Source organism: Aptenodytes forsteri, unplaced genomic scaffold (assembly GCF_000699145.1).
Source record: "Aptenodytes forsteri isolate BGI_AS27 unplaced genomic scaffold, ASM69914v1 Scaffold193, whole genome shotgun sequence".
Taxonomy (NCBI): domain Eukaryota; kingdom Metazoa; phylum Chordata; class Aves; order Sphenisciformes; family Spheniscidae; genus Aptenodytes; species Aptenodytes forsteri.
The window spans coordinates 15155712-15168421 of NW_008795405.1; the positions used below are offsets into that span (position 1 = coordinate 15155712).

Here is a 12710-nt window from a genome sequence, read left to right on the forward strand (position 1 = left end):
CTCCTATGAAGACAGGCTGAGAGAGCTGGGGTTGTTCAGCCTGGAGAAAAGAAGGCTCCAGTACCAGAAGGGGGCCTACAAGAAAGCTGGAGAGGGACTTTTTACAAGGGGATGTAGTGATAGGACAAGGGGTAATGGCTTTAAACTGAAAGAGGGTAAATTTAGATTAGCTATAAGGAAGAAACTCTTCGCTATGAGGGTGATGAGGCACTGGAACAGGTTGCCCCGAGAAGTTGTGGATGCCCCATCCCTGGAAGTGTTCAAGGTTGGGTTGGATGGGCCTTTGAGCAACCTGGTCTAGTGGACGGTGTCCCCGCCCATGGCTGGGGGGCTGGAACTAGATGATCTTTAAGGTCCCTTCCAACCCAAACCATTCTATGGTTCTATTTCTATAAGGAATTTACAACAGTCTGCATGGGGATTAGTAGCTATCCAGCCCTGCTCTTCTGTGGGAAAGAGTAGAGGGTTGGAGAAGAATCTGCAGCTCTTGACTTTCTTGCAGCTGTTCTCAGCAGGAGAAAGCTGATAAACCAATGGGTACTATCAACTGTGGATACTGCCTTCCAGAGAATGCATACTGCCTAGTACTGATGACGATCATATAGCTGAAGGAAGTGAAATGTCTTGCTACCACCCCCGGGGACACAAGTCCACCAGACAGGTTTAAGGAAAATGCAACTTATAAGGAGCAGTTTTTGCTTGGGATCAGTGAATCAATTCCTCGTAGCTGTACATTTCTTGTGATAAGAAAAAACAAAAAACCAGCAAGCTTTAGACATGAGCTTTTGTAGTTTTGGAGAGTATTTAAGTACCTTGCACATAAGGAACAGACAGAGTGTAATATACAACGCTAATCCTAAGGTGGCCTCATTTGAAAGGTGGGGGAGATACTGTCCTATACAGTGTCGAAGATCCTTATGAAAATACTAGGGAATTTTTAAATTATTTTCTTTTAAAGAAGAGATAGATTGGCCTGTGAGAAAGAAGAACATTGCAAACAAATAAACACAGAGGTCTTAATATTGAAACTTGCAAGGGATGGAGAGTGCAAGAATAACACCACAATTACCTTTCTGGAGAAGGTTCACAGGAGGACTTAGTTACAGCTTTGTTGAGGACTTAGTTAAAGCTTTGTCCTCACAATAAGGAATGAATAATATTATCTTCAACTTGGCTACTTACCTGCTTCAGTTGTTCAAGCCTGTCATCATCTTCTAGGAAGAAAGTCAGGTACATAAAAGACACGTCAACATCACAGTTACCTCCGTACTTCCTGTGCTCTTCAATAGTATCTCTGCCTCCTGAGAAGGCATGCTTGTTAATCTGAAACAACATAATGATGTTATGGTATAATTTCTACTAAATTCTGGATTATTATACTGTAAACAGAGGTGTATCATGATCCTCAAAATTCTATATTAAGGACTAGCTGAAGGGTGAGTGGGGCGAGTTAATGCAGAGCATCAGGACTGAAGCAGGGAGGCAAAAGGAGGTCGCTAGAATCCAGCAGGGAAAAAAGGCTATACACATACTCCTCAGACTGCATAACCAGAACAAAAATGAAGCAAAAAGTAAAAATAATCACCCAAGATTCAGTCAAAAAAGTTTTAAGTCCCTTTTGCTGAAGCTGTTGTTTGTTGGATAGAATTTGTGCTCACAGGAAATGTACTTCATGTAAGAAAAAATAACATATTCACTTCATCAAGAAATTAATTTTGAAAGAGTTGAAGAAGGCATGGAGAATTTTGAAGAAATCCTAGAGACAACCTAGTCTCCTCCTCTTTTCAGGGAAAAGGAAAACAAGAGAAAGCAAAGTTAAAGATCACAAAACTCTGGCTAAAATGGCTGAAATTAGACAAATGCCCAATTGTTCAGTCTAAACATGGAATACTTGCTGAATCTCCCCTGCTCTTTTTAAGCATAGCTTCCTATAGGCAGATGAACTGCACTGGTGAATAGATCTACCTGCTAATCCTATTCCCAGTAAATTCAGAAGCCACCGACGTATTTTAAAAATTTATACATGTGTAGAATTCTCAGAGGATGCTAATCTTCCTACAGATTTAAAGAAAGTAAATTGCCAGGAAGAGGAAAAAAAGTATTTCTCAACCATAAGCTGAGCTTTCATTTGGCTCTTTTATCTTTTCAGATATCATCATCAACCAGCCAAGAGACACACATGCATATGAAGTAGATTTTTTTTTAAGTTCCGGTATCTAGGAACTGTTATATATGTACAATTTCTGAACATTCTTACTATCTGTACAACTGTCTAGTGCTTTTTTGAATCTTTCTAACCACCATGTTACAGATGATGTCTTGTGGCAACAAATTACACACAAAAATGATGCACTGATGAATATCTTAAGAAAATAGACTGCCATCTGTCACATTATATCTATTCTTATATTGTAGGACAGCCTGAATAGCTGTCTTTTACATATTGTTTGTATTTTACATATTGTTTTGCACTTCCCCTCACCTCTCTCCTTACTAGATTTTGAAAGTCTTTGTATGAAATTTTTTCTATGTCCCTCATCTCTACAGTTTGTCTTCTTACTAAGCTGAGAGGGATTAAATACAATATGCCAGGTGAAGGCACATTATTGTTTTATACAAAATGTTTCCTATATTAATCTCAAGTTCATTTTATATATTCTGGCACCTACTCATTGACTGAGGGTCTCAATGATTTATCTATCGCGATGCACTGATCTTTTCCCTGAATTAATACAGACTTAGAATCTAAATAACAGTTTCTAAGAAAACAAACAAAGAATTGAGCTGTAATTTGGTGATGATAAGTGAAATAAGAATAGTTTATTATGTTGCCATTCATCTTCTTGGATTTCCCAGAAGCTTCTCAGCCTTTCCCAGTATCTAGTAATTTTTCATCTTCTATTACCTGTAAGTTTTGAACTTCATTACTTAGTAAAGTACTAGTGATCTGAAAAATGCAGTAAGCAGTAATTTTTTTTGTGCAGCACGGGCACTCTCTTTTTAACCTTTATCCATCACCAGAAGCCACCTTTCCTACTCTGTTTTTTTATTTATTGGCCACAACAATATTTAGTCTTTCACTCAAGCTCTATTTCCATAAAAACTTGTTTCTGATGGGCTTCAGAAGCTGAAATAAATCTCAATTTGTCCTCCATTACTCAACACTTCACGTTCTATTCAGAATTTTCTCTTTATAGCTTTTCTATTCCAAGTAGCTAGAATTATTTTGTTATTTTTCCAACTAGTTTAAAGAAAGCAGAAATAGGACTTATGTCCTGGTTTTGGCTGGGATAAAGTTAATTTTCTTCATAGTAGCAGGTTTAGTGCTGTGTTTTGGATTTAGGATGAGAATAATGTTGATAACACACTGATGTTTTAGTTGTTGCTGAGCAGAGCTGACACTAAGTCAAAGCCTTTTCTGCTTCTCATCCCACCCCACCAGCAAGTAGGCTGGGGGTGCAAAAGAAGTTGGGATGGCACACAGCTGGGACAGCTGACCCCAACTGACCAAAGGGATATTCCGTACCATATGTTGTTATGCACAGCATATAAAGCTGGGGGAAGAAGAAGGAAAGGGGGGACGTTTGGAATTACAGCGTTTGTCTTCCCAAGTAACCATTACGTGTGATGGAGCCCTGCTTTCCTGAAGATGGCTGAACACCTGCCTGCTGATGGGAAGGAGTGAATTAATTCCTTGTTTTGCTTTGCTTGCGTGCATGGCTGTTGCATTACTTAAACTGTCTTTATCTCAACCCACGAGTTTTCTCACTTCTACTCTTCTGATTCTCTCCCCCATCCCACCGGGGGGAGTGAGCGAGTGGCTGTGTGGTGCTTCGTTGCCGGCTGGGGTTAAACCACGGCAACTTATTAACTGGACATAAGGCATCTTGGATCTCTTCGCAGATTACTAGCTACTTGCCAGGAAAAAAATGGAAGAATGTTACCAACATTGCCACTAATCATATAACCTCTATTCTGAAATTATAGGCTTTTTTAAAAAGCAACTGTGTAACTGTGCAAATAAACTGGAATTACTATAATCCAACACATGAAGAATTCCAATTCTTCAAAACAGTACTGTTTAATCAGTTTCTACATAAGATAATGAATGGTTACGAGATGGCTGCAGAAGAATCTGACCTATACGTGGGTTTGTCAACCATAAGAGAATTAATCGAAGCCCACCCAGCAGAACTAACATATACACCTTTTTTCTTGTTGTGACAGATAAGTTATTTCATGTCTGGTTATCATGCCTATAAATCCTTTTCCAAAGACTGATTTTTATTTATTTTTTTAAATACCACAACACAGGTGAACTTTTGCCAAAATATATCATCTGACACTGGATAAGAGGGATTTTCCTTTGACCTAGAAGGGGCACTAGGAATATACTCAGATAGGAGAAAATACCTTCTAAAACTTAGGTGAAATTCAACATAATATTTATTTGTGAATTGGAGGGAGGAGGGCATGGCAGCAGCAGATCTCCAAGCAACAGCAAAAGTCTGACCTGTGTTGTAACTGACACTGTGCAACGCTTGGTGCTCCCAGCATGGAGAGGCAGTCAGGAGAAAGAGCTGTTTATTTGATTTACATCATGGACTGTCAAATTTCAAAACTATGGCAACATAATATTTATTTTTAGAGCATGAGCCTCCACAGCTCTTATTCTTACACCACTGCTCTGCACATATCAGATAAACAAACATGGTGTTTTGTACATTATTCTAGCTAATGTTTGTACTGTTAGACTAGTTGGCAAGGTAAAAGATTATATTTGATAGTCTAGCTAAATTTGCATAACTCGGTCAATTCCTGAAGACGCTTTGCCATGAAATGTATGGGAAAAAGGATTCAGATATGTTCAAAGAAAACATGAAAAAATTGCCATTGTAACCGTGAGGACCACCACTCCTTTTTGTTATAAAGCTTTGCACTCGCAGGTTTTGCAGGTCCTTACCTTTGTCTTGATTTGTTTGGGTGTATCAGTGAGGAAGATGGAGGAGTTCGGGTCACTAGCACTCATTTTTGTCTGTGCTCCTTGCAGGGCTGGGAAGAAGACTGAGTGCAGTAAGGCTGGTTTAGGCTGTCCAATTCTAGGTGCTACATCCCGGGTCATTCTAAAATAAGGATCCTAGAACAACCATCAATAAAAGCACAGAATAAAGATGAAAAATGTGATTTAAAAGCTGATTAGTGCTGACTCGTTCATGCCTTAACAGGTTGTCTCAGGAAAAAACCAACTAACCAAACTACAAAATGTTCCAGAACCTGCTTCCAATCCAGTACATCCAGAGCAACAAACAAACAAAATCCCTTTTTTTTATTTCCATAGTTTTGCTGTACACTCTGATTCCCTCAATTAATAGGCATATTTACAAAGATTTACATGAATACAAATAGTTGTGAAAACTATGCTTAGTACGCCTGGAGACAGAATGCAGACTAAGACGCAAGCTTCCTCCCAAAGTGTTTAACAACCAGCACAGAATCTGAACTAAATCAGTGATCAAGCTGGCAGTGCTGTGCTGATGATTTGACTTAAACCAACTGTGACAATATTACTACATAACATTGTGGCTGATGAATATAATTACATCATCTTCCAGTGACTGTCCCTGTGACTATAATAGCTAAAGATTCAGACAGTGCAGAATTTGATTCCTAGAAACAACACTTATTTAAAGTAATGATGCTACCATTGTCATTTGTAGTCGATGTTCTTCCAACCTCTCTATATAGATCTGAATTGTTAAGGTTCTTTTTTTGCCTTTCTGGCAAACTATTTCAATGCTTCTTTATTCATACTGATAGAAGGTTTTTCCCTATGGTTCAACGTAAATCTCTTATGCTGCAAGTTAAGCTCATTACATCTTGTCCTAGTTACCATGGAAATGGCCAAAGGTTTTTTCCTACCCCCATGTTAGTATACTTTTGCATAGATTTTACTGTCTTTGCTTTCATAGATGTCAGCTCACTGAACCGCACTGAGATCAAGACAGATCCAAGACTGGCAAGAATGAGTAATGCACGAGTACATGATTGTTGGGTTAAGCCTTCATCTTTGTCAGGACACAGCACAACATCTTTTTATCTCTTCCAGCTTCTGCCCCAGAAAGGTGCTTGCAGGAATGTTTACAGATGTTTCGATATTCCACCATGAAGCTTGAATGGTACATTACAAAAACAAATCCATGAAAACCAAATTAAGTGATATGATTTTCTTACCTGATCGATAGCACATGGGATAAGACACTGAATGTTCTCCTTGCCATTGAAGATCTGTGGAAATGATGAACTGAAGGATGGAGCAGCTTGAATAGCAGGAAAGCTGATCTTTCCTAGAAAACAACATGTTTGGAAAAGCTAAGAAGCCAATATAAGCAATGATAAATAGAACTTTTTGAAATATGTAAAATGCACAAGTGAATCATTCAGATACTCAGCTGAAGACCAACATCTATCTTTATCAAGCAGTGTTGCCTTATCTGAGGAAACTTTTTCATCTTTACCTTCCATGATGTCAACAAACCTTCAACTAACATAGAAACTAATGAAAAAAGGCAGGCTGTGATCAGAAAAGGTTCATCAGTACATATTCTCTTTATCATTGAACTACCTACCCTTCCCAGAAATACAATTGACTGTATCATCACTCTGAGCTGCTAATTTTTTTTCCTCTTTGTGAGAGAATGACTATAGAGCTACTTATCAGGCAAGTTCCCCTCTAAGATCTTAGAATCATTGCTATATGCATGCTGTACTCGTGAAGCATCTCAGATGTGTCTAGTTTTCTTTTTTATACAGTGCTTAATCACAGGGTGACCAACCTGCTTCCCTGATCAAAATCCTTTCAGAACAGAAAGCAAATAGCAGATTTTTCCAAACATGTAATGAAGTCATTATCACAATACCAACTTTTATTAGAGCACTGTTAAAACAAGGAGGAATCTGTTCCTTGGTTGCAGTGAAGGCTGAAAAGCTGTCACTGGCCCAATTACTGGTCAAAGAATGATGTTAGTGCTCAGGAACACCAAGGTGTTAATGCCATCTTTGACACAGAATCTTTTTTTGGCCAATGTGATAGAAACCTGCAATCGCAGTGAAGTAAATGGAAGACAGTTACCCAGCACCTTGATAATTAGGCTTTTGAGCATTCCTTAATTTTTTTCATATATGTATATGTGTGTGTGTATTAATATAACCTTTTCTGAAGAGAAAACCTTCTATATAAATTTGGCATAGACATTTCTAGCAGGCATAATTGACTATAGCTGCAATCACTATTAAAAAAAAAAAAAAAGAATAGTTCTCTATCCTGGGCACTTCAGCATTGGTGTTTTGTACTTTGCTGTTACTAAGGCCAAAAAGGTAGATACCATGCTAGAAATTTCACTGTAAAGTGTTTTCTATACTGAAGGAACCACAATAATACCCTCTTAGAATCAGCCTAGAAACATGGATCTTCTTGCTTTTTCTATCCGTTTCATGAATGGCAGATACTAATCTCTTTAAATTATTACTTAAATAGTGCCATAGAGAGTGAAAGCAAGCATCGCTTCCAGTAACTCATATTATTTCCTACCAATGCAATCACTGTCTGTAAAGCCAAAGATTCCTTTCACTTGGTTAAATGTAACATGCTTCTGAACTTTGACGATGTTTTTGTAGAATCCGGTACTTGTCCTGTGAGAAAGAAAATGGAAAAATAAAATGAGAAGAGCAGAAAAGTGTAGGTAGAAACTTTCACTCCAAATGCTGAGAATGTCAAAAAACCTGCAGGATTAAATCTCACTGTTCAAACTTTTTGTGGGCCATTGAGATGATAATTACAGAATTACTTACGAACAAGAATTTTATGCCTTGAAAGTTTAATTTATTCTTCCCTCCCCCCAACATTTACTGCAAACATTTTTTGTCACAATTAACTGTCTAAACCCAGAAATATTTTGATTTGGAAATGGTGCCCAAATGCCTCACGGAGCCTGAAGTTTACTTATCCTTATGCTTCTCTGTGAATTCAGGCAACCTGAATGGATCATGTCTTCCATGTTTCTTGGTACCCCCAGTGCGTATTCCATACAGGACACTACGGTTCACCAAAGGAATAGTAGCTCAAATCCTCCAAATTCTCATTTTCTACAGGCTAAGTTCCCTGGTTGGACTTTCTCTGTCACCAAATACAGCAGCAGCATTTCCAAATCAAAAATAGCTCAGCAACTTCCTTTTTTATTTCTGCTGAAGAGCTGAAGCAAAAGAAACAGCAGTTCTGACCTGCCCTTGTTCAGCCACAGGGCAGATCTGTGGTAATGCAACTTTTCTAAGGCAGGAACGTCAGGGGAGTGAAAAGAGGAAAAACTGCTTTCTAGGCTCCACATTCTGGGGGCTGTACGTTATACAGCTCGACTCTAAAACATATATTCTCTTATCCAAGCCTTTAAGGAAGCTCATCACCCCACATGGAAGAACAAAGCCCACAACTTCAGTTCTGAACTCTGCCATAAAAGTTCTTCCTTCTGAGAATGCAGTTCCAATAGCAGTTTCTTTTTCTTAAATCTTCTTTAAACTTTCCTCAAAGTTCAAATAATAATCTTTCATGCTGTATTATTAAGTTAATTGACCACAACAAGTTACTGAAATGCCTTTTATTAATGCAGATAAAGTGTAAACACATCTCAAAGATTTTGATACCATCTTAAACAAATCAATCTGGAGGTTTCTTGGTGGCTTAGGTATTTTTACAATTTAGATGGTTTAATATATTTTTCATAATTTAAATTTAAGCATTGCACACACAAGTATTTGTTCATACGTTATACAGAAGAATGACAATAGTATATATACAAAATGTTAGCAGAAAAATTAATAAGTTTCTATTTTAAGTGTTGTAAAACTTGTTTTGAAGCTTTCAAATTTAGATACATTTATTAAAACATTGCTGGCTGTCAAAGTTGGAGAGAAAATACAGACACTTTTTTTTCATTACAATGCCCTAAAGAAATTTATACTTACCCCAAATAGTCTAAATCAGAAAATATAAAGGTTTTATTGATGTCAAAACCACAGGCAATGATGTCTTTTGCATTTTCTCTAGCATACTCATACGCCTTCTCAGTTGTCAGGTCCTTCCAAAGGTATTTCTCATCATCAGTTAACTGTACAACTAAGGGAACATCAAATACTTCTTGCAGCCACCTAATAAAAGCAGAAACATTTTATCTCAAAGTAAGTTAAAATGAAGACTAAGACACGCAGCTAAAATATTTTTTATACATTTAAACAAAAGGATATAAAGAGGTCTGCTTCTCTTTTCTTTGTATGCATATGCAGTTATGTTTATGTGAACAGAAGTAAACATTTTATACAGATTATAATGACAACTTAACTGGAAAAAAGACACACTTACTGTTTCCTGTACATATGATAGCAGTCACCATTTGCAATGGAAATAGAATTCAAAGAGACCTTTTAGCTCTTTGAGTCCAGTTTCTCTGTGTCCTGCTGCTGCAGGCACCGCATTATACAGTCATGTTACCGAGTCTCATCACAAACTAATTTTTAAGAACAACAACAATTCTAAAGAGTGCCACAGGGCTGAGGGTGCAAGGAAGAGGGCTTTATGGTGATGCAGGGATTATGATCATTTTAATGAAAAGGTAAGATTGCATTGTTTAAGTTCATTAATATTCACCTCAGATAAACAGAACTCCTTGCAATGTATCATTTCGGTAGTTCCATAAACAGCATTCAACATTTCCTTAGAAAAAAATGTTTTGATTAATACAAATGGTAGAAATAACTTACTTTGTGAATATAAATGGGATAAGATGACCAACATGCATTGCCTGAGAGGACGGCCCTCTGCCTGTATAAAGGTAAAAGGACTTCTTATTTTCATAAGCATTAAGGATTTGGTCCATATCTCTAAAGAAAAAACAGAGAAAACATGATGCAACTCTTTAAGAAGAAACATCTACAGCAAAAAGCTTCTATTCAAAATTTGAGTGCTTTTTAAAGCCAAACGTATTTATAAATAAAATAGAGTATGTTACGGGTCCTAGAAATAAAAAGGTTTTGCTTGTTTGTTTATTTAATTTAAGAAAAGTGTTGTCTCCTTCAGTCTCCATGAAAAAAAACCTCAAAGAAAAATTAAATTATGCCCTGAATCATGCTCAGGTACTTATCTGAAAAGTCATAGCTGCCATGGGTCAAAAGCCCATGCATGCTTACAATTAAACAGTGTAGATGACTGGCAGGCTGGTGCTTAAGATTATTCCCTTTTTTCTGTAACAATATATATGCATACGTCCACAGGCCATGTGGACCCTTGTTGAAATCAGCAGTGACACCATATAAGCGTGGGGTTCTTTGCTAGGCCAATTCCTCCGTCTGGCTGCTAACAAAGAGTCAAAATGGAACGTGTACAAAGCAAAGATTTCCTGCACATTTGTTCTTCAATTTGGGATTAGTGAGGACATATCAGAAAACCGAGGGTTTCAAATGTTGCCAGCGTAAACCTGCAGTAGTTGCTAATTTCAAATGACACTGTTGGTTTACCTTGGTGTAAAAGAACATGGTCCTTTGCTGGTCATAGGTTTCTCCCAATAATGTTCACAGAAAGTCTACCTAACTGGACGTTTCCAAATTTTAAAACAAGAAAAACTCACCTGTGAGAAAAAAAGATTCCTCTACGTAGAAAGCGGTGAGGTTTTTGCCCAATAGCTCTTTCTATTCGATTGATCAGATCTGTGTCAATTTTACTGCTGCCAAACCGAACTATAATAATAATAAAATGTAAAAAACAATAAATTAATAAGAATAGCATAGCTACAACCAGATCTTGGCTTTACCAAGAACATACCGATGCGGCCTAGATTAAAAAGGACATCTCTTTCTTCACATCTCAGGTAAAATGTAAAATGGCTAGATTTTCCCGATTCTTGCCTGGAGTCCCAGCAGTCGCCTCTGATACTAACCTCTATGCTAGGAGGCCCAGCCTATTCACAATCTGTAGCATTGCTCCATCTATGACTGATCATAATCGCAGTTTCCTTATAGCAGGACTACTGATGTTCAGAACAAAAAGCATTCCAAAGAAACATATTTAGGTCAATAACTTGGCCTCTGTAAGCCATAGGATAAAAATGGCTGTGAGGCTCTGAGTGTTTCTTTTGTGGCATCTAAATTTTCTGCCCTCAGATCACATGGTTTTTCACCTTCCAACCCCAAATACTCTTCTGCAAACTTCATTCTTCTTTTATATGGCTATGATTACAGACACTGCTCCCCTCAAGAGGCTTGAAAAGGTAATGCATAATACTCTTCATTGCAATCAAGTAAGACTTATCACTTGGTGGTTTAGGAAATCAGCTGATTAATAAAACAACATTTTCAGATGTAGTAATTTCATTAAAGAAAGGTTTAGACAGAGTGAAATAGCAGTGTTTTTTCCTATTCCAAATAAAACTGAACTGAGGAAATCTTTCATTTCTTCAGTAAAGCTTCCTATACTCCAATCCCAATTCTTGGACCCTAATAAGCAGGTCAATGCTCCATGATTTGGACTTGATTGAAAAAATCTAGACAAGAATCTATTCTTTGCTACTGTTCTGCTGTATTCAGCATTAGAACAACTTGCACTATTAATTATTGGGATTGGCAAAGCATTCAAGAGAACAAAACAGAGACTCTGGATGTAAAAATACATTTATATGTACGTAGTATATCCATCTATTCTGAGTTTCTTATTAAAAAGAGACTACACTGGCAAATTCCCTAGTTATAAGACACGTGTCCACATGGGATAAGCACTTAGGGTCTTCCTAGCTGTAACAGGAAATAATCATTCCACAGGAACATATGCATGACATTTGACAAATTTCAAATATCTTGAGTTTCCTGAGGAAACTAGAAACAGAAAAAATAATTTTAAACCTTTCATTATGCAGCTAGTAAACTGTAACTTATAAGACTACTATACTTCTGCCCTGTGGAAAACACCACAATCACTTTGAATACCCCACACAGAATCAGGTTTACTTTGAATTCCCTCCTTATGCATGTTCCTGCTTCTAAATCTTCAATTTTTTTAAGCCCAAAGCAAGTAACCTATTAAAAGCCTTCCTGCAGGGATACTGTAATTAACTGAAATGTCCTTCCAAAGACTACAACTTCCTACTAGAGCAGGTGAGCTTCTAATGTTACATTCTAGTGCACGGTAACGATCCTTAGCTGGACAGCATAACAGTTTACACCACTGGACAACAGAGAGAGACTGATTCCAGTTGCAGGCAGAGCTCTCTACCTGTGTGGGTTACCCAGTGTACTGCCTTGGGAATGCAACTCATTTTACAAAGAAAATTAACCCACAGGGGCAGCAAGGAATATTGAACATACTGAGGTAATTTGAAAAGCTGAATATTCAGACACCTGGGCTTATTATATTAGACTAGACTAATCAATTCCCCGAAAAAGGGAAAGGAGACACATCTTCCAAACCTTTACAGCACAGGTTTTCAAAGCACAGCAAGGAGGCTATTTTCAGTCATAGAATCATAGAACAGTTTGGGTTGGAAGGGACCTCTAAAGGTCATCTAGTCCAACCCCCCTGCCGTGGGCAGGGACAGCTTCAACTACATCAGGTTGCTCAGAGCCCCGTCCAACCTGACCTGGAATGTTTCCAGGGATGGGGCATCCACCACCTCTCT

General features: G+C 37.7%; 1 protein-coding gene across 4 annotated transcripts in view; it reads right to left on the reverse strand.

Annotated features, from left to right (window-relative positions):
- WARS (tryptophanyl-tRNA synthetase) overlaps positions 1 to 12710 on the reverse strand; it is a 34373-nt gene that overhangs the window by 5335 nt on the left and 16328 nt on the right. For all 4 annotated transcript variants that reach the window (XM_019472510.1, XM_009280840.2, XM_019472511.1 and 1 more), the window contains 7 exons: positions 10671 to 10779; positions 9808 to 9927; positions 9016 to 9198; positions 7589 to 7689; positions 6232 to 6344; positions 4964 to 5137; positions 1183 to 1323 (listed from right to left, as the gene is read on the reverse strand). In XM_019472510.1, coding sequence (XP_019328055.1) covers positions 1183 to 1323; positions 4964 to 5137; positions 6232 to 6344; positions 7589 to 7689; positions 9016 to 9198; positions 9808 to 9927; positions 10671 to 10779 — 941 coding nt within the window. The remainder of the gene's footprint in view (positions 1 to 1182; positions 1324 to 4963; positions 5138 to 6231; positions 6345 to 7588; positions 7690 to 9015; positions 9199 to 9807; positions 9928 to 10670; positions 10780 to 12710) is intronic.